Here is a 25,442-nt window from a genome sequence, read left to right on the forward strand (position 1 = left end):
TTCAGTTTATTAGACAACATATGCATATTTTAGTATCCAATGGCCATACCCACATCCCACACAACTTTTGAAAAGGAAAGAATAATGACTGGATTAATCAGAATACTGTGTAATTGCATTCCTTTGGATACTGCATGGAAAGTTACTAGCTTTCTAAAGTTTGGAATGCAAAACTTTAGAAAGCTAATTACTTTTCATAGTATTTGTTTGACACCAGAATTGACTCCTTAATTGTTTTTTTTTCCTATATTTCATTCCATGCAGTAAAATTGTTTTGCTGACATTCACACTGATTATATGAGCTGCTTCAGTTGAAATGTATTTTAGCCATTATCATGTAGTTGCTTTCATTCAAATTAAGCTGGAACATATCTAGTTAACTTGGGCCTAGAGCACGGGTGTCAAACTCGCCATTTCACGTGACGTTTTGCAACGTATCGCAACTCTTTTTGCATTGCCGGCAATGGTATGATGAAACCTGCCTGCAGGCCAGCAGTTTGACATTCCGGGCCTAGAATGAAGAGTTTTCTAATGTGTAAGCCAAATACAGTCTATATGATACTGATGTTGAACAAAGATAAAGTTGAAGATGGAGACTGTTGTAGTGTTTACATAGACTGTATCAACCAAATCATAGATATATGAACAGTTATTAAACAATCAAGAGAGGAGGCAGTAAATTAAAATCAATAAATAATATTGGTTGAGATTCAAACTACTAGAGCTAGTTTTGAGCTTTGTTTCTGAAATAACCAATTAATTTTAAAAGGGTGAGAGTTTTAGCAGCATATTGTAATTAGCATATCATTCTGTCATTCAAAGACAACAAATCTGAATACCCTTAATTTTTTCTCAGCCATGAAATTCATTTTGTTAATGGTAAAATATATTTTTATCAAAACTCAATACATTTGATCCTTTAACAAGTATCACATACTATTATAAATACCACATGTTACAATAGTATTCAAACTTGGATACATAACAAGTTTCAAATTTTCATCCTTAAAAATCTAAAATTTTGTTTATCTATAGACTAAGCTATATGAATTATAGCTTATAATTATTATTTCTATAACCATACAAAATTTATATTAAAGTTATTGAAATTTATTTAATATTTTCCTCAATGTGACAGATCTGATAAAGTAAGATTTGGTGTATGGAATTGAGGGGAGACCCATTATTTTATCAACGCTTTTACGTGTTCAAAGCAAAGTTAGCAAACAATTGCCCTTTTCTACCAGCTTTATCTTGTGGTAGCACTAATACCAGAAGTTTGTTTTTGTGCCAATCATAAGAAATATATATAAGTATCTTTTATATGTAGGACAGTAAGCTGTACATTAGTATAAATTGTGCAAATAGGAAAGAACTATCCCAAATGAACAAAGTAACATACTTCTTAAAGTCTTTTTTGTTAATTTCTTAAAAATTAACAAAAACATGGGAAAAAAATTCTGCATGTTCTAGTAGGACTAAAATGGCTCAGCAAATTGTTATATATTCTCAAAATTCATATTCTCACTCGAGCTTAAATTATTTATTGTGCTGATATTAACATCTACATACAAGTGATTTGTAATGAATATGTTAATATTCTATACTGATGCGTACAGAGGAAAACTATCTCTCAGAATTAAAATATTTTTAATTTTTATTTAACGCACCTTTTTGACCTTAAAGATATGCTCAGGAAATTCGCTGGATTCATTTTCTCTACTGTCCCCTGTAAAAAGCTCCCCACAAGTTTTTTTCAGAACTCCTGCAAAATATCGGTAAAATATAAGATTAATTTTGAGAAAAAACTTCTAACTTACAAACTTTTTGAAATGTTAATATGATCTATAAAGATATTTTGAATTTAATTGACAGCTGTTAGTAAAACAAATACTAAAATGGCCTCTGCATACAGGAGAAGGCCCTGTTAACAAGGATTGCTAGCAATGCAAAATGGGTTTTCTGGCAATTCTTGATGTTTGAAATTATCAATTTAGCTGGCAGATTTCATATTTATAGAATATTGCGGGAAGTGCTTTCCTCACAAAACATGGATTTCAAGCTAGCACTCCCTTTCCTAGACCTTGTCTTGATGTCCAAAGAAAATAACTAGCAATATTTAGAATATGATTCTCCTTTTCTGTTGCTGTTTCTGGCTATTATTTATCTGTCTGGCTTCTTGCTACAACTTATTTATATAAGGATTTTGCAAGATCCTCAATCATCTACCAACCAATTCACAGCAAACATTTGTGGCATGATATGAATGCTTACTGAACACTCAAAGGCAACAGAATCAGAAGTCCTACTAAATAGGCTCTCAAACAATCTCGAGTGTACCCAAGCCTCTTCAATGGGAGATTCTATTGGTATTTGGGAAGATATTGATGCCGAAGTTCTCTCCCCTCCACCCACACAATATAAATCCTCTATAGAATTTGCACAAATTGAAAGTGTTCCTTCTTCCCCACCCTACCTCCCAATTTAATTCAAGATTTTCAGCAGGGACAGAAATGAAGAAAGAGTGAAGAAGAAAGCAAATGTAGAAAAGACAGTTGGAAGAAAATGAATAGGAATGTCAACATTCCAGCACCATGAATTAATTATGCAAAAAGAAATTCTGAAGAAATGCATCCCCCCCCAGATTAAAAATGATTCCCACCCGGGGTAAAGAGCATAAGGAACAACCATTCTGGATTGAAATAGTATTTTTCCCCATAGAAACCTAAAAGAAATTCTATTGTCCCGAAAATAATATGGTTTGTAACTACATGTCTAATCTTGCAGTCACTGTTTTTATCATTGTTGGGCATTTAACCTGACATTTCTTCCACAATAAAAAATTATGAATATGATATTTTAGAAATAAGAAAGGCAATAAGCTTCCAGGAAGTATGAGGACTTATAACATGATCACTTGATTGTAAACCTATATTCTTTCCTATGATTTGGTTATGTAGAAAAATTCTAGCAAGTCTATTAAACAATGTCTGATTGCTATGTTCTGAGTAAATGTTTTATTCCTCTATTACCATGTTTCCTAAAAAATAATATTTATGATTTGTTACAGTATTGTTTTTAGGATCCAGACAGATTCTAAATATTAAACTGGCTTCAGCTGAAGGAATTAAAGCAATTAATACATCTAAGTGCATTATGTTTAACAAGTGATTTATGTACAATAACAGATTTCTTCTTAATCTATGAAGGAAAGTCTGTTGCAAATCTTTCTATCTTCCTGAAGCAAAGCTTGAAAACTCGTCTTGAGAAGTTTGCCCAGGATGATTTCAAAGAACTCCAGTGGAAAAAGCTATTCTTGGAGCTCATTATCAGATCTGTCTAAAGTTCACCTTTCTCAAACAAATGGGGAAAAAGGTGAGAGGGAGATGAAAAGTACGTTAGATGTTTTTGAAAATCTTAACAAGAGACCTCTGAAATATCAGAGGAATGAGAAAGCATACTAGAAGGGAGGAAAAACATTATTTGGTCAAATATTCCTCATTTTTAATACAGATGTTCTGCTCTATTCTTGATTTCTATTAAATGTTCCAATTACCTGCAAAGGATCTTATCTCCAATTATAAAGATTGTACTAGGTACAGTAAAATATTTCAATAATTTAATTGCAATGTAAATTTAGGAGAACAATGGATCAGCAATTAAAAGAAGCATTCTTCTTTCTCAGTGGTGACCAAAACTAATTTACCAGTCATATTTTCTTCCATTATCTGCTAGTTCTAGGAAAGCAGAGTCAGGAAATCAAGACACACCCTTCCTTTCTTAGAAATATCTCCCAAATCTTTGTCCAAATGACAAATATAAAATTTTGAGTAATGCTGCTTTCAAGATGAAAGAATTATTTTTACTTTATTGTTAATTCAATCAACTAGCTTAGCATTTGAGAAACTTTATTATTTTCTGAGGTTCATTGATTCATCTAATCAAGCATATTCATGTTTACATAACTGATCATATTTTTCAGATTAAGTTATGATGTTTTTACATTTTTATTCATATATATATATCAGGATAGCAAACAAACCAATACTCCTTTTTTCTACTTTTCCAACAATTATGAGGTGTATTGGGCAGAGAGAATAACTGGCGCAAAGTAACCTCCAGTGGTTTATATTTTTATTAGTTTAATATTTGATATTGCCCATGAATGTAGTCTGTAGTGAAAACTACTCTAGAAATATAACATAAATATATAGAAGTCAAATAAACATTTTGAAATGAAATAATTTTCTAAATGCTATTCTCATAAACTAAATGTTTATAGCAACAGAATCAAAATAGACATTTTAAATGATAAAGTTACCAAAGAAATGTATAATTTTTATAAAACTAAAAAAATATTTCATATATTTTTGTATTTTTTGGTATATCGTGTATCTTATAACGCTGTCATTTACTGTGGGATTACCGTCAGAGAGCTGTAACTTTTATTTTCATCTATCTAAATTGACTTTCACAGCTTTCCACTGTGCAAGCTGTCAAAGAACTTGTCTAATGGTAGCTCCAAACAGTGTACGCTAAGGGTATCTCTTTTCTTCAAAGTTCTTTCTCTCTCTCTTTCTGGTTCATAAGTAACTTCCTACCAAAAGAGAATCTGCAGAAGAGGTTACATCCAAGTTATAACACTATGAAAACATATGAAGAGAAGCCCAGGTGGTCACCTTGTAGATTTCCAACATGGAAGCCTTCGACCTCTCCGCCCAAGCAGCAGTTACAGTTCTAGTGTAATGAGCTTTACAAACCCTGGGAGCCACTTTAGCATTAACTATGTACACCTTCCTAATACAGTTCCATAATCATCCAGCTAAGGAAATCTTGAAAGTTATCTGACCCCTCTTAAGACCTTCTAAGACTACAAACAATCTGTCAGAAGATCTGACATCTTTGATTTTTTTTTAAATAAACCCTAAGTGTTCTTCTTACATCCAATTTATGCAGCCATTGCTCTTTGTCATCACTTGATCTAGAGAAAAATGATGGCCAAGGAAACTTCTGGTATAGCTAAAAACCAGACATTACTTTAGCAACACTAAAATGAAAGGTAAGGAATTTTTAAAAGAACATTTTAGGTTTTTAAATGAAATTTTACAAAAACTGTGTACATCAAATCAAATATATGAATACAATAATCCAAACAGAGAACAGCTAAACAATACCATTTTCTTTTTCTTTTTTGGTAAACTAACTGGCGGCACAAAGCAAAATGAAGTACAGTGAGGCAATTCCATAAAGATGATAGATACAAAAAGGTTCCTTGGGCATTCTTCCCCAACCCAATGATCCTTATTACCAATAGGAAGACAGAGCTATGTGTATCATACAATCTGTCTGTTGACTGAAACCTGTAAAAATAGCCTGCTACCTTTCAGTTCTGGCAAATGGCATTAACCCATCACCAATACTGATGTAAAATTTATCTACCAATCCATTTGTTTTGATATTAATGTCCTGGAAGTTTTGACTAAAGAAAGGAGCACAACACTGAGGAGAAATTGAAAAAGTTTATTCAATGATCATTGGGTACCTGCTTTCCAAGAAAGAGGGACCTTGAACAATAGACTGAGAGATGGGAATTCTAAAGGATCTGATTCATGAACACGATTTGAGCAAGTGAGATAAGTGTTTGAACAAAATGTATTTTTTTTTAATAAAGCAAAGCCATGACAAGACAGCCTGGCTACGGATTCCAGTATTGATAGAATATTGAAATAAGCAAACATGTGCTTGATTAGAATGGCATACTTGCATTTCTCATCTAGTAAACAAAGCTTCGTCATTGAGGTTGCTTCCTAGATGAACTTTTAGCTGAGATGTTTTTCATTGTTTTTCTTCTGATAGGATTAAAAGGTTATTTTGGCTGTGGAAATACGATCATTTTGGATTATGCATTAGCCTAGACTGGTTGGGGCAAAGGAATGGCAGAGGGAAATGGGAAAACAGTTTGCAAAGGGGGGGGAGCGGAAAGAGAAAGAGAGAAGAGTTTGAAGTTTCTTTTATTAATTTTTTTATCACAACTAATTTAAGAGGGGGGAAATTTAACTTTTATCCCAAGTCATCAAGAAATCAGCCCAGTAGCATAATTTTCATATAGATCTCCTTATCATCTATTTCTATTTTATTCAGTATTTAATTAAGTCATTTAAAACAACCCATTGTTTTACTATCTTTTAATAAACATGCATAGAAATGTCATGGTGTAATCAAAATAGCTACAATTTTGTACCACCAATTCATATTCCCATTTGTCCGCTACCAAAATTTTGCTTCTATATTTCCTTTTCCTATGGACCTGTTTTCAACTGATGTTTCTCTGAGTAATCAATGAATTATCTATCAGGTAATTTTTCATTTATCTATTAAAGATTTTAATTACAATAGTAAAATCGAATAAAAAGTGAAAGAAAGAATAGAAAGAAAGAGTACAAGGTCCAAAGACAAAAGTAGAACATAAAAAAAGTAAAGAAAGAGGAAAAAATATGCAAAGAAGTGAATTCCAACTTTCATCACAAATGTAAACAATTTTTGCAACTCTTCACCCTCTTATTTACACAACCAATGATCACTTCATCTGATATCCCACTTCTTATCTATAGACAAATCCAAAAAGCATCATATTTTAATCCTCATGTCAACAGAAAGTCTATTAAGGATTACTAGAAATAACAATATATATTGCTTTAATCTTGATCAAATAAACCAACTCTATATTCCTTTGATTTACTTCTTACAATCTTAATCTGTATGTAATCCATTCAAGTAATGTCATAGAATTTAATTTCTTTTCATTCTTCGTTGTCCCTTCTTACAATATTCTTCATATCTTTAATAAATCTCTTTTATAAATCCAATATAAAAAATTATCCAGTTCACTTTCTTGTTTTATTATTTGTATTTCCCTTTTGATTTTTGAAGTATCATTGGGTTTTTTTGTATGGCCATTGAGACATGTTTTTCCATGTCATTCTCATGACCTGACATTTGTAGATCTGCTTTTAATGCCATCTTTGTATGGTCAAATAAAATTTGTTCCTCATCTGCCGTTTCTTCTATGACATTTTTTGGACTGTCCATAGAAGCAAACATTGCTATTCACATAGTTGATATTAATTTTTGAATTCTTAAAAGTGTTCATTTTTTCAGTGTTAGGTTTGTGTCATTTCATAAGTCCCAGTTAATTAACTGTCAATAAATAGCAAAAAGCTAGATAAGACTTTCATCTTAGAAAATTATAAATGAACTAAGGGTCCAGATAAATTTGGAATAAGATTTTGGAATTAACTATGAAGAATCATTTATAAATAAATCCAACATCCTATTCCAAATTTAACTGGATCCTTAATTCATTTATACTTTTGTAGGATCATGGTCTTATTTAGCTTTTTGCTATTTATGTCATTAAAAAAATTAAAGGTTATGATTAAAATTTTATTTCAATAAGGACTGAAAGTAAACTAACCCAGTTGTCAATCCAATGGACTCTAATACCTTAAAATAGCTGACGATAAATTTGTAATGATTACAAAGAGAAGTTTGCAAACTTAATATCCTTTAAAAGGCATCAACCATGGTTGTCAACAAGATGGCTATTTTCATTGTCTCCTGGTGCTGAAAACCCGGCAGGGACAACTGTCTTACAATTTTGCAAGAAGCAATTGTTTAGAGCACATGTGAGCAATCACATAGCTTTCCTTATCCAGTGAGGTTCTGAAGAGCCAATCTACTCACTGGTTGACTGCAATTGTTGGCTCTACATTTTGCAAAACCATCTTCAGTTTGTCATTTTTTCCTCTGGAAGTCCATATCAGGTAATTTTTTCATAATGGATCACATGACATTTTACTTATTTATAGAATTTATATGACTATCTCATATGTTTTAGGCAGCATAATTCTAGCAATTAGAAAGGGAAATTAACCATCAAGAACAAAATACTTCAAAGGACTGTATCAAAAATAAGTTGACATTATAGGATCAATGAGAATATGTTATTGTTGTTTCCCTTATTATATCTATTGAAATTCTACAAATCAATTATTCGAAGAAAACAATATATGGAAAGTATAACCATACATTACCTTGAGTACTTTTCTTATCAGACATACATGCTAACAGTAATCCTGAAGATAGTTCTTCAATATTTTCTTCCATCAACAAAAATGATTTTATAAGCTGGGAAAGGCACTTGAGTTGATGTAATGTTAAACACTGGTTCATTCCTTTTCTGGAAAGTTCCTCAGCAGCTATAAATAAGGAAAAAGAAAATCAGATTCACGTGTCACATTTGCTTCCTAGATGAACTTTTAGCTGAGATCTTTTTCATTGTTTTCCTTCTGATAGGATTAAAAGGATATTTTGGCTATGGAAATGTGGTCATTTTGGGTTATGCAACAGCCTATATATCATTAAATGCTATATGGTGCAATTAATTTTTCTGATTATTTCTAAAAATCAGAGATAGAATATGTGCATGTTTTATGTACATATGAATAAAACAGAAAGCTGTTCTGACATTTGTGAAAAAAAATGTTCAGTTTCTTATGTAGGAATGTACAGAAATTAGAGCTATTTCTCAGGTTTATGATAATAAACTCTAAAAAGGATATAGCTCATTCATGATATTTTTAAGGGATTATTTACAAGTATAATAGTATGTTAAATTTTATTATTTTAAAAATATTAAGATGCTTTCTAATTTAGTAAAAGAGACAAAATCTATAGAAGATGAAGACAATGCTTTTGGATAGCTTTTTGGTTTGGAAAAAATGCCTATTGTTGCATTACCGCGAATAATAATCTGCAACCAGCAGGGTCTATTTAAAACTCATGTGAAGGACTGAATCAGTAGTGTCTTGTATCGAGAACACCTGATTGTATCATCTGAGATCCTTTCAGTAGTACTGATAATAATGGTCATAAGCCGTTACTAAGCATCCTTGAATAGCTGTTATGGAAATACATTCTATTCAGCCTTGAAAAATTGCAAAATACAGTGGCTTGCCTCCTTATCAGTCAAATAATTTGGAGGACATTCAAACTCTGGGTTTTTTCTCATATTGGATGCCAGGCTTTGGTCACAGTTGAATACAATATGTTAGTTACTATTTTTAAATTGCTGTATACCCTGGATCAGTAAGAACAGAGAAAATAATGTCAAAAACAATTTTAAATGCCAAAAATATGAACAGCATTTAGCAACATAATATAAATCAGTAAAAATGAAGACTTCAAACAGAAATCTTTATTCTTCTAATGCCTTGCAAAACAAAAATCAAAATTACGAAAGGAAATACGCATCCTTATTTCAGTGTGGTAACATCAATTTATTGTCTGGAATCTCTGTTTATTTAGTTTTTGGTCTTATCCTTATCCAAATTATTTCCTGCCTCTTTGAAAATGATACTGTGTATAGATTGCTTCTCCTTCTTTTACATTTATATGAATCTGTTTTTGATTCTGCCTTGATATGACTTGACTCTTTCAGCCCTGTTTAAGCCTTTTTTATTCTGGTCTGACTAATTGCAATTTTGTGTCTTAGTTACTTGTAAGCTGTCAATGACATTATCTCAATAAATGACTTCCTTTACATGTACTTTCAGACTAGAGAGATAAAGCTTTTATTATGACATGTCTCAAACCAGAGATTTCATGATTCCATCCTCAACTCCCAGGAGAGAAATATTTCAGTACATATTCCTATAGTTGTTATACATTCATTAAACACTGGGAGGCAGTGTGTTACTGGTTTCATCTTTACTGGGACTTATCAGTCACAAATAACCATCCTAGCTAATTAAAAATTATGTTTCAACCCCTCTACTTGGAACTGAATCCATGAACTATATACCTCCCTTCTTATCAACCTAAAAAGTCACTGTAGCTTATAAAGGTAAGTGTGCTGCATATAGCACAAGAGCTTATGAATTTGATACTTGGCAGAAAATGTGTAATTTGTACAGTGTAAGATTTTTCATTATACTGAATTGATTTTATTAGGACACATTCTAATTTCAATTATATTTATTTTTATTTACTAGTGAATTTGATCATGTTTAATATTACCAACTAATAAGCATTATTTAATGAAGAGGATGAGGAAGAATTCATTAGAGGTAGATAATTTGAGGAAATTTTTATTGTGTTCTAAAACTGTTTATCCCCATAAATATATATTGGGGAAAAATGGAACTCCTAACAGCGGAAATAACAATTAATTGTTGTCAAGTCTTATGGAATGTGTTAGAAAAATGGGAGATTGGGGAATAGAATAGAGTCGTTGAGGCCACTTGGAGGTTTATCTGTATCGTCAGGATCACCCAAGTAGTGCAAATGGGTGTGGAGCCTTCTTGGAACCGCTGAAAGGACTGTTGTAGACAGGAGATAGATGATGTCACGATCTTGCCACAATCTCCTTTCTGCTGGCCACTGGGAAGCCTGGCGGCATGGCTTGGTGTGGCTACACCGGGAAACTCCAGCATCCCGGACTTGCAAGTGAGTTTCGGCGCTCCCTAGGTTTTAGTCTGACTCATATGGATTCTTTTCAGTATATACACCTCACAATGTGGACAGCATATATTATGATTAAAGCCACCATTTGCTTTCTAAAATCTTTAAATATAATTCAACTTCTAAAATCTCTGTTAAGTTTACTGTCTTGCACTTATCACTTTTTTCATCTATTAATATCAAATAGCTACTTTATAATTAATCCCATTTTTTCCGAAATCCTATATTATATATACTAAGCATGTTCACCTATCATCCATTTTAAACTAAAAATCTTGTTAATGAAAGAGTAGATAAAGAATTAAAACTATTTTGTTACATACACAAACAACTTAGCTAGATTTAACAACCTATGTATTGCTGCCTAATAATTTATGCAATTTAATATTTTGGAATAGTTGCTATAGCATTATTTCAAGCTAAAGTGCTAGGGACAATGGTAACAGTCTTCTATATATAACTTGATGCAGTGGTTTAAAAATTCACACCAATTTTAATCATTAGAATTTAAAAGCTAGCATTTTTATAAGATGCTGGATTTTAAAAGGCAACTGGGTTTTGAATCACAGAATGATTGGACTGTACAGTCCATCCATAAGACTACGAAGTGTTTTCCAGCAAATCCCTGACTTTGTTAATCTAATGCAAACATTGTTCATAGACTGCATCTGTTATAAAATATGAAAAATAAAGAAGACTCCCTAATAGGTATTGATCTTAGTGTTTAAGTGCTATACACCAAGCAGAACAGATGCAGATGTGGACGAAAAGGTAAACAATTGTTGCATGGCTTACTGCCAGATTCCAAACCAATATATTAAACTCCAAGTGAAGCACATTTCCCCTATGGATTGCACTTATTGCCACTTCATTTCCTACTTGCACTGTCTCTCTATTGCTGTGCCTGGCAGTCAGCTATTTTCAGTTCTTTCATGACCCCTGAGGCCTAGTGCTACCTCACACAGCCATTAGCGAAGGGAATTGCATGTGTGTGACACGGTCTGAAAGCAATTATTTGATATTTTCTTCAGAATGATGCCCAGGTCTGTTGGGAATGAGCAATCATGAAATAATTTACCTCCTGATTTAATTTTTTCCTTCACAAATTAGTTGTCGGCTGAGCTTGCTATACACAGCTGCCCAGGACATAGCTCTGTCTTATCAAGATTATACTTGAAATGATGTAAGAGGGTGGGGAATGAATAGAGCAGACTGGGAGATTCTGTTTTAAACAGGCATTGACAAGTTTATCAGATATACTGACCATAAGTATTCTCTGCTGATTGAAAAAAATGGAATCATAAAAAATGTCAAGGTGCTAAAAGAAACAACATTGATGTAAATCATTACCACAGTATTTAATCTTTCAAATACTGCTGTTTTTCAGTTTATTTTTAGAACCACTGAAATCTATTAATATTAAAAATGTGTTTTAGAGGACAAAAAAATAGAGATTTAAGTGAGCTGACAATCATTCTGAGCTATTTAGCAGACAATCATTCTTCTCAAAATGAAAAACTGTATTATACTCCTACCAGTAAGTAGGTATTTATGTCTATAATAGTTCTATATTGCATGAAAAATATTTTCAACCTCTGCAAAAAAATTCAAGAGTAATCTATAGCACATCATTATATGGAAAACCTCACAATGAGATTATATAATCACATTGAAAAGGATTTTTAGGAAAGCATTCACAAACCATGCTCCATAAAGTCAATTCAACAGAGTGAAAGTATGGGCTGGGATCCAAAAAGCAGTACAATTAGTTCCACATACACTAGAGAGCTTTGAGCATGTGTTTCTTGAATAGCAGCTGCCATGCCACATGGTAAATCAGTTTTGAAGCACAGGGACTTCAAAAAGCAGGTTCTTATGTAATATGGTCTTTATATTCAAAGAAAATACAATCTCACTGGACATGTCTTTCTTTATGGGAAGAAATGTAAACTATCCAGTCATTTAGAATACTTCAATGTAATAAAGAAACCATATTATAATTTAAAACAAAACATTTGGTATAAAGCACTTTGGGGCAGAATCTATATAACTGGGATCCATAAAACTCAATTTTCTTACTGCAAAGATTGATTTGAAAATTGACGCTGGTGTCATTAATATCAGTATTGGATATACCGCCATCAAAATCAGGTTTTAGTACAAAATAATCAAATTATAGGAAATACAATCATACATTTTATGTTTGTCTTTTCTGACTCTTCTATGGCGAAGAGAAATAAATGGTGAAAATTACTTCCAGAGCTACTTTAGAAAATAGCGTAGAAATAATGTTAAACCCACGATGTATTATAAAATCATGCCATTCCTTAACAGTAGATTAACAAAACCATTTTACTAAATGATTTTATTAGGACATTTTTAAATACTTTAGCTAAATCACTGAATAAAAGATGTTGGTGAAGATGAAAGGAAAGTATTTCATTTTTCCCACCAGCAATGTCCTCCCTTACTTCCAACAATATATCTGAGTATAAAAGTTAACTAGAAATCCTCAAACTGTACCACATCCTAGCTTCATTTGTGACAGAACTTCAATACCAAAATTTATATTTAATATTTACCGCTTATAGGACAAGATATTTGAATTGTAATCTACATTTTGTACAGATAAAATTTACACACATAAAAGGAAAAATACATTCTAAATTAAAGATATATATAACAACCATAGTTATTTTCAATTATAAGGCTGAACAATATTATGAAAACCCTGATTCTACTAGAACTCCAAATCTGTAGAGATTTTTTTTTATCCCAATGACTGACATCTGGTAAACATACTACAATATAAAAAAGTGACTCTTTGCATTTTAGTAATATTTCAAAATAGACATATTCAAAATAAATTCACAAGTCCATGCCTGTCTGCCTTCCTTCAGTTCAGATCTCTGAAAAGCTCATAAAGCCCATCATTTGTGTCAAGGTTCAGGTACATATTTACATACCTAGCAAAATATACAGTGGAGCGGAATTGGGATTTGGAAAGAAGAAATGAATTGGATTCTTTGTTAGAAAAAAAAAAGGAATAAATTATTCTGCTGTAAAAGACAAACATAAAATTAACATCTAGGTCAGTATAACAATAGTTAACTGAAGCTGGGAATTGATCCCTCAAATCCGTTGTTTTAAAATTTAATCTGAATTATCAGAAAATAATATTCAGATTTTAAACATCTCTTTCTCACAGATGCGAACTTTATGTGCACCATTTTAATGAGATTATTTTTCAAAAAAGAAAATCTATAGCTAACCAAACTTTATATTATTGAAAATATGCACAATGCCATACAGCTTAACAGGATCTCAGCAAGGAACACTTAATTAAGTTCTGCTCAGGAGACAGTTGATATGTGTTGAAAAGAGTCTAATAAACAGGCATGTAACATTTTTTTTCTCAAACAATAGTGTAAGTGCCTTAGGAACCTCTTCAAGAGACCTTTTAGAAGTCCTTCTTCTTTTAAGTCTCATAAGCATCTATAGTTTCCTTTACACACTACAGTATGTTTTTAAGAAAATGTAACTTAATAATTCTCTCTCAACTTCTTTATCACACTCCTTTTTATTAAAGAAAGTACTCTAATACATAAATCTCTCATTGAGTTCAGACCGCACAAGAGAAATCATACCAAAGATTAAATCATTTTTATCTTTTAAGCTTGGGAGGAAAATGCAATAATTAGGGGGCATGGTGAGTTACCTTTTTTTTCCTAACCATAGGAAGAACACCCAGGTGTGCAAAAGAGGCTTTGAGATGAAAACAGTGTTTCTAACTGGAAAAATTTAGATAAAATGACCAAATTTTGCTTTGTTTGCAAAATCTTCTTAGCAAATTAAATTTTACATTTAACAAAATATTATTGGACAATATACGTGAAAAAAAAGAAAATTATAATACAATTTTAAACATAAGACATATAAACTATGTGTAACTTTTTTAATGAAGTAAACCTATCCAAGAATAACGATGTCCTAAATACAGTAATAAGATTACCTTTTCATATAATGGCATTAATAAGTGATTTGAATACTAAGATATTCATAGCATCAGCCCCCAAATTCTTTTAGCAAAAATAGTTTGAAAACATTTTATCTTCTAAGTTGAAAAAAAGCAAGCATTTTAACCGTATGAACATAATGAAACAGAAACATAATTCTGTTCATAAGAGTCTATAAAATCTCCACTTCTCATTTTCAAAGCATATGTCAGTTTCTAAGGTGAGGGAGGAATAACCCTTCTTTCCTTTCTAATAAAGTAAAATAAATTTTCCATTGACATAATGAAAGATTGGGCACTACCCTTAATTCTTTCTCAAAGTTTAAGTCACGTAATCAAGAAAAATATTTGTAATCTTTTTAGTTTGTAAGACCTTGAAGTTTTTGTTTCATTCTTTATTGCACCTTTTTTATACTGCTTCCTATGCAAATACATCCGTACGCCATTTTGAAAATATAACATACAATAATAAAGCAATATAAACCATAATGATTAAAAAGTTGACAAAAAAGCTAACAACAGATCCACTCACCTACCATCCATACAAGAAAGGCCTGTACAGATTTTCAACAGGCATCTAAAGGTATAATAGCCACTTCAGCAATTTCAGAGGAAAAAGCCTTCCAGAATCAAGGTGCTGCTATGGGAAAGACCCACTTATACACGACCACCAGGTGGCATTGTGCATTGTGCAACTCTTGGCACATTCCCTAATGTTCTCAGTAATTAACCAGATTGCAATGGAGAAGAAAGTCAGTTATATAGCCTGTTCAACCAATTCTGGCTCGATAGCCAATTGGCCACTGCATTTGTTTCAAAGAAGTGTGGCTTCAGGATAGCTAAATGTCCTGTTGGCAATCTAGGTACCACATTGTACCTCGTTTGCACCTTCTGTACCAAGTGGAAAAGTAGTTCCCATAGAAGACATTATACTAGCTAGTGTAACCTAACAGTGCATGGATAACTGTAGCTGTAGTTTCCAGGAAAGGGCATAGTGATAATATGCACTCTTGGGCATTGTAATCACTTAAAACTTCCAAGGACAGTTACAGTTCTGGAAGCTCTCTCAAAATGTGTAAATATTCTTTCTGGAAGAATGCAATAGCATTCAGAATATGCAACCCATTCACTCCCATCTCCCATAATGCAGATAACCACCTGCTCCGCTCTTTGCCTTGTCAGGATTCATTTCCAGTTTATCGATCTTTATTCAATCCATCACTGCATTTAGATTTTGAGTTAGGACATGTACAGCCTCTCTTGATTCAGGTGTTTTGGAAAAGTTATGAGTAATCTACAGTCAATGGTATCAAAGGTCACTGAAAAAAAATCAGATAGCAGAATATATTGAAGGTCCATCTTATTTTTATAAGCCATTCATTATGTTCCTGAATCAAGTTTGTGTGTGTATTAAAGTACACCACAAAAAGCAAAAACAAATCTTCAGATAAACAACAAGGAAAATTCCAACCAAATATTGGTCATGGCAAACTTCCCCTTAAAATGCATGAAGGAAATTTGCCAAACTCAGTGTAACAACAATGATTTATCAACTATACTTAGATGACGTCCTACAAAATGCAAGAACAGAAGCTAAAAGTTTCAATACATTTTCCATGAGAACTGCTTCCAAGTCATAACATTTTGGCAACAATTTTCTCTGGCAACAAATTAGTTCTATTTCAGTATTTTTATATTAATAGTTAAAAGTAGGAGAAGCAGTTTAAGTTATGTTGAGAGGAGAAATAAAATTTATCTTGAAGAAGAATGGCCACCCTCAATGAGAGACTAACTTTACATGGTTGTTGGGCTTATGTGCTCTGAGGAAGATGAGAGCTATGCCAGAGGTTCAACCATACTGGACAGATCTCATCAGGAGTCAGACAAAGACTGTCTCTCCCACAAAAAATATAGGGAAACGGAGACACATACCGGCTTGGTCATCGCCCATAGAAAATCAACAAGAACTCTTTTAGGTGTTGGAATTCTTGGATATCCAGTCAAGAATGGTCTATAGGACTCAGAATTGTTGGCTGAACAATCAGGACCAGAAGCTGGTTTACCCATCGCAAATAAACAGAGATATAAAAGAAAGAAATAATGATCTATTGTTACAGATCAAGCCCAACAAGAAGCAGCAGAATTGGAAGAATTGCAAAGATCTACTCAGGGAAAAGAAAAGAAAGCCTTGCCAGAAGCAATTCAGATTATAGAGGCAAATCAGGGGGAGTTGGCAATAAAGGATGCCAGGACAGTTTTCATTGCAAAATCAGACACGTCTGCCTCAGAAAGAACAAAACTCTCTAATTAAAGAAAAATTGAAACAAAGAATCACTAAGCATGTAGAATAGCACAAAAACATCAAAATAAGATTGCCTGCCTTGAAGCTTGTTCCAAAGAAACACTTAGCACAGGGATTAAAAAATAACAATATGGAAGACATGGTTGTTGGTCATTGGTCATAGATTGGGAGAGGTTAATATCAAGGAGAAATCTTTCAAAGAGGCTCATTATCATCACTACTGTTTTGTCAGTGCACAGTGCTTTTTTTCTAAAAAAAAAAAAAAAAGGTGCCAGAACTCACACACGTCATACAACCCACCTTGCCTATCCTACAAGGTTCCATCCAAAAAAAGGTGCCCGAACTCCGTTCTGGGCGTTCTATGAGAAAAAAAGTCCTGTCACTGCATGACTCCTCTGTCAACAATATTGAATAACTCAGGTCATAGCTATCAAACATGAAAAACATCTGCCAGTCTATCCCACCTCCTTTACATGGATAATTTGAAGCTGCATGGAAAAACACCATCTGAAATAAAATCTCTGCTCAACATTGTCTGTATATCCAGTCAAGATATTGCAATAGAAGTGTACCACGCTCATGATCAAATAGGAAAAACAGTGAAAACTAAAAGAATCAAGATATTCTATGGAAATACCATCAAGACTCTGGATGAAGATGATTACTACAAACACCTGAGCATCCTTCAAGCTCACCACAACAAGCACACTGTAGTCAAGAAAAGGGTTAGAAGTGAATACATCAAGAGAGTGAAGAAGATCTTAAAGTCCAAACTCAGTGGAGGAAATACCATGAAGGCAATCAATACCTGGGCAATTTCAGTCATTAGATATACAGCTGGAATAGTGGACTGGACTCAAGCAGAACTGAAGGCCCTGGATAGGAAGACCAAAAAAAATAATGACATTGAATCACGCCCTTCATCCTCACAGCAATGCTGACATTTACCAAGGAAAATAGTGGGCATGGAATGTTGTAAGTGCATCAGACATCTGAAGAAGAAAAAATGGCAAAGGAAGAATATGAAGGATAATGAAGAATATATACCAGTGGTGGCGAACCTATGGCACGGGTACCAGAGGCGGCACTCGGAGCCTTCTCTGTGGGCACACGTGCCCTTGCCCCAGCCTTGCCTCCCCCCGCGACCCCCTCCTCTCCAGCAACCCCCCTAAAGGAGTTGCCCCCAAGCATGGCCCACGCAGAGCAGCGCAGCCAAGGACATGGCAGCCAGGCAGCGTAGACAAGACTCTGCCCTCACACCCCATCATGCAGTTGATGCTGCGGGGCACGGGCAGAGTGTGTAGCCACCATAGCGCTACTGGGCTACCTGGGCAATCTGCGGCGGGCCCTGGAGGCGGTGAGTAGTCCTGTGGGCAGGCGGGGTGGAGGATGGGGGGCAGAGCCGGGGCGGGCAGGGGGTGGAGCAGGGGCGGGGCCAGTTTTTGGGCACTCGGTCACTAAAAGGTTCGCCATCACTGATATATACTAAAGCTAGTATGCCAGGAATGCTTACTGAGTATTTGAGAGACCAAACTGGCCTAGGAGAAACACCAAATGAAGAACAAAAAAGATCCATGGGAAGAGAAAGCATTGCATGGCTGCACATTAAAAAAATATCAGGGAAAACAGATAATAACATGATCTGACAACGGTTAAAAGCAAGAAACTTAAAGAAAGAAGGAGACAGAAGGAGCTAGTTCTGTCTGCACAAGACTAAGCCTCAAGAATAAATATACAAAGCCAGAATTGAGAAAACAGCAACAGACAGTAAGTGCTACCTATGCAAAGAAGCTGAACAAACAGTGGACCACCTGGTTAGCTGCTGCAAGAAGGTTGCCCAGACTGACTACAAACTATGGTATGACAAAGGTGTATTGGAATGTCTGCAAGAAATACCATTTGCTTGCAAGCAAGAATTGGTGGGACTACAAAATAGACAAAGTAATAGAAAATGAAAAAGCTAAAGTGCTCTGGGACTTCAAACAGACAAGCACCTAACACCTGACACTTCATACTTAACAACCGTCAATAAGAAATGCAAAAGGTCTATACATTGCATTACATGGAGACAAGTGAATAGAAGAGAAAGAACTAGAGAAATAGGTGGATAAAAATGCCAAATTCAGTCTAAATATTTGACTGACCATGTAACCAACCATAGCATTTCCAATCCTTGGAGTGATTATCATCACAGGGCTCCTCTGTTTTAATTCCTAAATTTTATGCTTTCCATCTTTCCTCTTTATTCATCAGTTTACTCTGAACCAATCCCAAGACGCAGTTCCTTCATTATTTTAATGCTATTAAGCATAATATGCTGAATATGCTAAAATAAGGTGATTCAAGTTATTGTTAAGTTTGGATAACTTTATGATTTTTATATCCTATTTTCATTTCCCCCTTATTCCTCCTATCCAGTAAATTCAACTATGATCATTATCATATATGCTTAATGGTTTTATTGATTCTTGATTGAAATAGGCAAGGGGAAAATAATTGATATTCCAGATTATTCTAGTATTGTTTCTGCAGAATGAGACCATAATGTAGTCTGCCATTAGTTTATTATATTAGGATGTATGTTTTGGCTATATCCCTAAATATAGATTATGATCAAATTAAGCCATCATGGATCATTCATTAATTGTTATAAATCCACACTCATAGGTAAGTACCATTTATAAGAATATACCTTATGTCTGGCAGTATCTCCCCATATTGCTTCAAAGGAACAACTCAAGGATACACATACATGCAAATGTCTAGTCACTTAAAATCTCTCCCTACCCCCAAAAAAAATCAAACTGAAGTGATTGTAAAATTTTCTTCCGTACAATTATAATACAAAGAGGATTATATTTCTCACTTATTTTTTCCAGTTAGATAAATTCACAAACAAGTCAAAAATTATTGCAACTCAATAGTATTTACTTATACAAAATATATTTGAAAAGGTTATTTTACTTTGATTTATAACTTTTATTTTTTTAGAAACAGAACCCATTTTTCCTTATAAAGTTCTAGAAGTATCCTCTGCCGATTTATTTCACACATTAGGATTATTACAGATGATGTACCCCAAGAGCGCACATGGAAAACTTTTCATTTATATGATAACAGCACCAACTGAATATTCACTTAAAGTAATATCCTCCCATCTAAAAATAGCTGATGTGTCTTTTTTCCTTTCTTTATCTGTGCATATAGCTCACCATACAGAAAGAGGAAAATTTGTACCTCTTTTCCCTGTGCTCCAATCTGTCTCCTCTGCCAGTCAGCAAGATGTGGTAGAATGCATGATTGAAATGAAGAAAACAATATGTTGCATTATCTACCCCACTAAGACTGTCAACAAACTAACCAGTTATCTGGTGAGCTGCCAGATCCCAATTGTGCTGGGATAAGGATACTCAAGCAGCATCTCTACACATGCCATTTCCATTATACAATTGTGGTGACAGAGATTGGAATTTGAAACAGCAGCACAGCAGTAAAAATAAGAATCTGAGACAGGCCATTTATGCAGCCCATGTTCTGTTCAAACATACTCTCATATTATACAATTAATAAGATAATTTGATAAGGGTTTATATTATTTTGGCAATTAAATAAGAAATGCTAATTATTTTAACAATACTGAGCAATGTCTCCAGGTTTCAGAAATAGATTTCTATTTTTATTTCAAATGCATATGACTCTTTTCAAATTAGGTATGCTCAAACAATATGATGAATGTTGTAATTTAAAATTAATATAATCCATATAAATAATTACATATTATAATTTTAATAAATATGTTATTTCAATCTGGATATAATTATTGGATAAAAAACAAAATAAGCACAGTCTTCTTATACATTTCTCGCAGTTAGAGAATAAAGAAATTAGACTTCTGTCAATCTATACAATTTTTGCAGATAATAAATGCACTGTACTTAAAATAAAAGCTAATTCCCCAACCTCCACACTAAATTTACCTTTAAAATGGGAAAGTTGTTTATTTTTTGTTAATGGAGGCAAGCAAGATTATCCTGCTTAATCTTTCCAGGGTTAGGGAGAACTGTAATCCTGAAGTTAGGACTGCCTCAAAGAAGAGGGAGTCAAGCTATTTTCCAAAGCGCCTGAAGGCAGGACAAGAAGCAATGGGTGGAAGCTGATCAAGGAGAGAAGCAACCTAGAACTAAGGAGAAACTTCCTGACAATTAGAACAACTAACCAGTGGAACAACCTGCTGCCAGAAGTGGTGACTGCTCCAACACTGGAAGTTTTTAAGAAGAGACTGGACAGCCATTTGTCCAAAATGGTATAGGGTTTCCTGCCTGAGCAGGGGGTTGGACTATATCAGCGGTTCTCAACCTATGGGTCGCGACCCCATTTGGGGTCGATCGACCATTTCACGGGGGTCGCCAAGCAAGGCTGTCCGCCATTTTTTTTGTCCGCCATTTTTTCCCCCTTTTCTGGCGGGTGCCTTACCTCCCTTCGGCTGGGCCAGCTGGTGGTCAGCCTGCTCCGTCTCTGCCGCTTGCCAGCTACGCCTTGGCCAGCGCAGGGGGCAGAACCACGCATGCGCGGCGCTCCCGGGCAGGGAAAGTCCTCGACTTACGACTGGTTGGGTAGTCCTCGACTTACGACCAGTTTAGTCCTCGACTTACGACCGGTTTAGTCCTCGACTTACGACCGGTTGGGGGTCGCGGCATTAAAAAGGTTGAGAACCACTGGACTATATGACCTCCAAGGTCCCTTCCAACTTTTATTATTATTATTATTATTATTATTATTATTATTATTATTATTATTATTATTATTGGTATATATGGCAGTATACTATATATAGCCTGACATTAATTACATTCTTGCACTTAAATATTTTGCTGAATCAATTAAAATTTGTATCAGAAATAATAAAAACAATTAATGAACATAAAGAAAATGCCACTAACCCCCAACTTGAACCATTCCTCTGTTTTTCTTTGAGTTTTTTCTTGTCTTTATAGCATGTAGTGCCTTTTCTTTAAGTTGAAGCTCACGAAGCATGTGAAGAACAATAGTGGTTTCTTCAGTAAAGGTATCCAAATAAGTTTCATTAATAAATTTCAGTAGAGAAGAAGAATCAGTAATTCCACTTAGTATGTATAAATCTTCTTTTATCATTGCACAGAAGGCAGGCATTGAACTTTTGTAATTATGAACAATCTTTTCAAAAGTCAGTTCATCACTCTTATCCTGAGCATATTTCTGCAAAAGATTACTAACCAATTTATTCTGCATTTTTTGATACTTGACTAGAACTTCAGATTCAGGATAAAGAAACAAGAGATGCTGCAGGCACTGAGTTTTAAATTGCAGCTGATGTTGTAAAGTACCAGTTTTTGTTTCTTGATTACTCTGCAACTGATGTACTAAGTAGCGTCGAAGATGTAATCTTATATCATCCCAAATACAGTGAACATCTACTGCTCTATCATCTTCAATACCATGAATGGAACTACTGGATATGAATTCAAAAGATGCTCCACTTGGAGTACAGGGAAATAAGACACCACACTGATTGGAGAGTTCAAGGAGAAAGCGAAGAATTGTTTCTTCTTGATTTTGTTCATTCTTCAGTAATCTTTGCTTGAAAGGATAAATGACAAATGATATATGTAAGGTATCAACTTACATGAATAATTATTTAAAGTAAATAATATTTATCTTCAAAATAAAGTTTCATTATCTCTTAAAATCTAGACTTTTTTAAATATATACATTTCATTTTTATTTTGCCAGTTTAAACAAACTTCTAAGTATATATATATATATTGCATTCCATATTAAAAACTTCCAGGTCTTTTCAGTGCATATTTGTAAGAAAAACTAATTCCTCTCATCTATCTAAATCAGCTCATCTGGTATGTTCTTTTCATGAGAACTTTGAGTTGTATGGCACCTTTCTGAGATAAGGAGAATGGCACCCAGGAGGCAATGTTTTTTAACTAGTGCTTTGGCTTTATGGAATGTCCTCTCCTAGGAACTAAGACCTATGCCATCCTTCTTAAAGCTGTTTGGGGGGTAATGGTTAAGGTACTGGCCTAGAAACCAGCAGACTGTGAGTTCTAGTCCAACCTAAGGTAGGAATGCCAGCTGGTACCTTTGGGCCAGTCTTTCTCTCTCAACTCAACTCACCTCCCAGCATTGTTGTTGTGAAAAAAATAGGAGGAGGAAGGAATACTAGGAATATTTACTACCTTGAGTTACTTATAAAGTAATAAGGGTAGATAAAAATATAATAAATAATATTCTGAAAGCTAATTAAGATCAAAGTTGTCCATGGAGCATTGGGTGACAGGTTGTCACTTTTTTAAACTTCAATTTAACTGATATGCTGCATTTTTCTTGTATTGGTTAGTTGTTTTTTTCATTATTATTATTCTACATTGCATACATTTTTTTACTTTAATAATGTTTACTGTGGACATTTTAATGAGCGATATGTTTTACTGGATTACTGTAAACTGCCATTGTGAATGAGCTCGGGTGGTGATTTAATGATTGCTTTCAATGCCATCAACTAAAGCATAATTCTGAACTGGCTTAGAAGGTTGGGAATGAGGAGCATTATGCTTCACAGGTTCTCGTCCTTCCTCCGAAGTTAATTCTATTGGGGGGGGGGAATCTAGCCATAAGTTGCCTGATTTACAAGGCCCCCCAGGCTCAACTCTGTTCCTCATTCCTATTTATCTCTATATGAAGCCAGTGAAACAGGTCATTTGTCCATACAAGTTTAAGTATCATTAGGATTATGTTCTTAACTAATTACAAATTTAATCTTATCTAAGAACAGGTGTAATATATGTGCAGCCTGAATGCAACTGATTGTATCAAACAGTGTTGATCTACTCTCAAGACATAAGTACTGAACTGAAAAATCTACACGACTCTAAAATGTGCCCGTAAGGTTGAAAACCTTGTAAACCAGACATTATTATCCAAAATTCAGTGTTTTGTGAAACATATGAAATACTGCAATTTTTAAATTTAACCGCATTTTACACTAGCAAATAGCAACTAAATTCCAAAAGAAGAACAACAGTGCTATAAAACTATTATCTATCATAACATAAAAAGTAGCATTTTCACCAATGTTTGGAGGAACTTGATTAATTCTCCTTGATGGGTTGAAGAAAATTTGGCTGAGCTGAAATCATGGTTATTTAGCCAATGAAGGTAACTTGTTGTGTCCTGCAGCAACTCATCAGAACAAGTTTCATTTAATTCCAGTTTTAGTTCCTTAAGGCATTGATCCACACTAAATAAAAAAAGAAATATTTCCACTATTTTTAGTACAGTATATTATCTATTTTCTGCAGAATGTCAACGTTTTATGTCACCCTATAATTTTGTTACTTAATTTGTCATAAAACAAAACTAATGTCATCACTTTATAATTTTCAAAGCAACTAGCTGTATTCCCACTTGGGCACCTTTAAAATGTCTGGATTTCAACTCCCAGAATGTAATTTGGCCATTAGTTTGGGGACACCAATGTAAGTAAAGTTTGTTTAGGAATATTATAAGTAAGTGTTTGCATATAAAGATAGTATGGGTTAAAATAGCATCACCATATTATTACCATACCCAGGGCTTATTTCATTCCAGAGGGTCAGAAAATGCAGTACCCATATTTCCAATAAATAAAGTTAATTATAATGCTTGTATACTACTACCTTATTGGGCTGTGACAGCTGTGCTAATCTGTCATGCTTCAGAAACTACTCTGACTTGAATCAAAAAGACTATGCTTGCACACCTCTGCAAAGATAGCCAGGAAAAGCTTCTAAAGCAGCCATGTAAGCCTTGCACAAATTTGACTGTTCTAACAATTTGAAAAGAGATGTATCATTTGTGTTCTTCCATATTGCAAACAACTTTTCTGAACTGTTTTGTAAAATTCATAAATGAATAAGCAGCACCTTATTAGTCAGACTATATACTGATAGAAGAATTATATAAATACAGTAATTGAAAACCATTCGGATATCTCGTCACTGGATTGTATACAATATTGAAAAAATAAAACAGCTTACCATGAAGCATTTTTCTTTAGTTTCTCATCAATGTCACCAAGTACCTGTTGAACCTCCAGATTTCCAGGAAATGTGCTTAGTAAACAATCCAAGTTCAAAGAATCAAGAGAAAAATCATCTTTCCACTCCATTTCTAAATAAATATAGAAAATAAAATGTCCAACTCCTTTTGATTGCTGACACAGGTATAAAAACTTGATTGTAAAATTGCTAGCAAATAACATACATGACAATACCTTCTTTTTTCTTTCCCTCAATGGTTTGTTGTTTGTTTCTTTTGGGAGGGAGGGGTTGGCAGCATCTATCTGTCTACAACTTGGAAAAACAGGCTGCTTACCTGTAACTCCAGAATATTTTTAGCAGTCACATGTGAATTCATGTAACTGGGTTCTGCATCTCTGCAGATTCCCATTCAGAATATTAAGGAGCTGGGCTTTGGAACAGAAATATCCTTTTCTGATAATAAACCATAATTACACAGAATTGTTATTCTCAGGAATTCTACCAAATGTAGCCATTTTTTTGAACATATCAAAGA

General features: G+C 33.9%; 1 protein-coding gene across 1 annotated transcript in view; it reads right to left on the minus strand.

The window, feature by feature from the left end:
- The window catches only part of KIAA0825 (KIAA0825 ortholog), a 153,390-nt gene extending 128,355 nt beyond the window's left edge, over positions 1-25,035 (minus strand). The window contains exons 1-5 of the mRNA XM_029283475.1: positions 24,905-25,035; positions 23,958-24,126; positions 21,779-22,454; positions 8,094-8,258; positions 1,671-1,765 (exon numbers count right to left, since the gene is read on the minus strand). Of these exons, the coding sequence (XP_029139308.1) occupies positions 1,671-1,765; positions 8,094-8,258; positions 21,779-22,454; positions 23,958-24,126; positions 24,905-25,035 (1,236 nt within the window). The remainder of the gene's footprint in view (positions 1-1,670; positions 1,766-8,093; positions 8,259-21,778; positions 22,455-23,957; positions 24,127-24,904) is intronic.
- Positions 25,036-25,442: the final 407 nt, after the last annotated feature.

This window comes from Protobothrops mucrosquamatus, unplaced genomic scaffold, assembly GCF_001527695.2.
Source record: "Protobothrops mucrosquamatus isolate PMUCROS unplaced genomic scaffold, P.Mucros_1.0 scaffold106, whole genome shotgun sequence".
NCBI lineage: Eukaryota > Metazoa > Chordata > Lepidosauria > Squamata > Viperidae > Protobothrops > Protobothrops mucrosquamatus.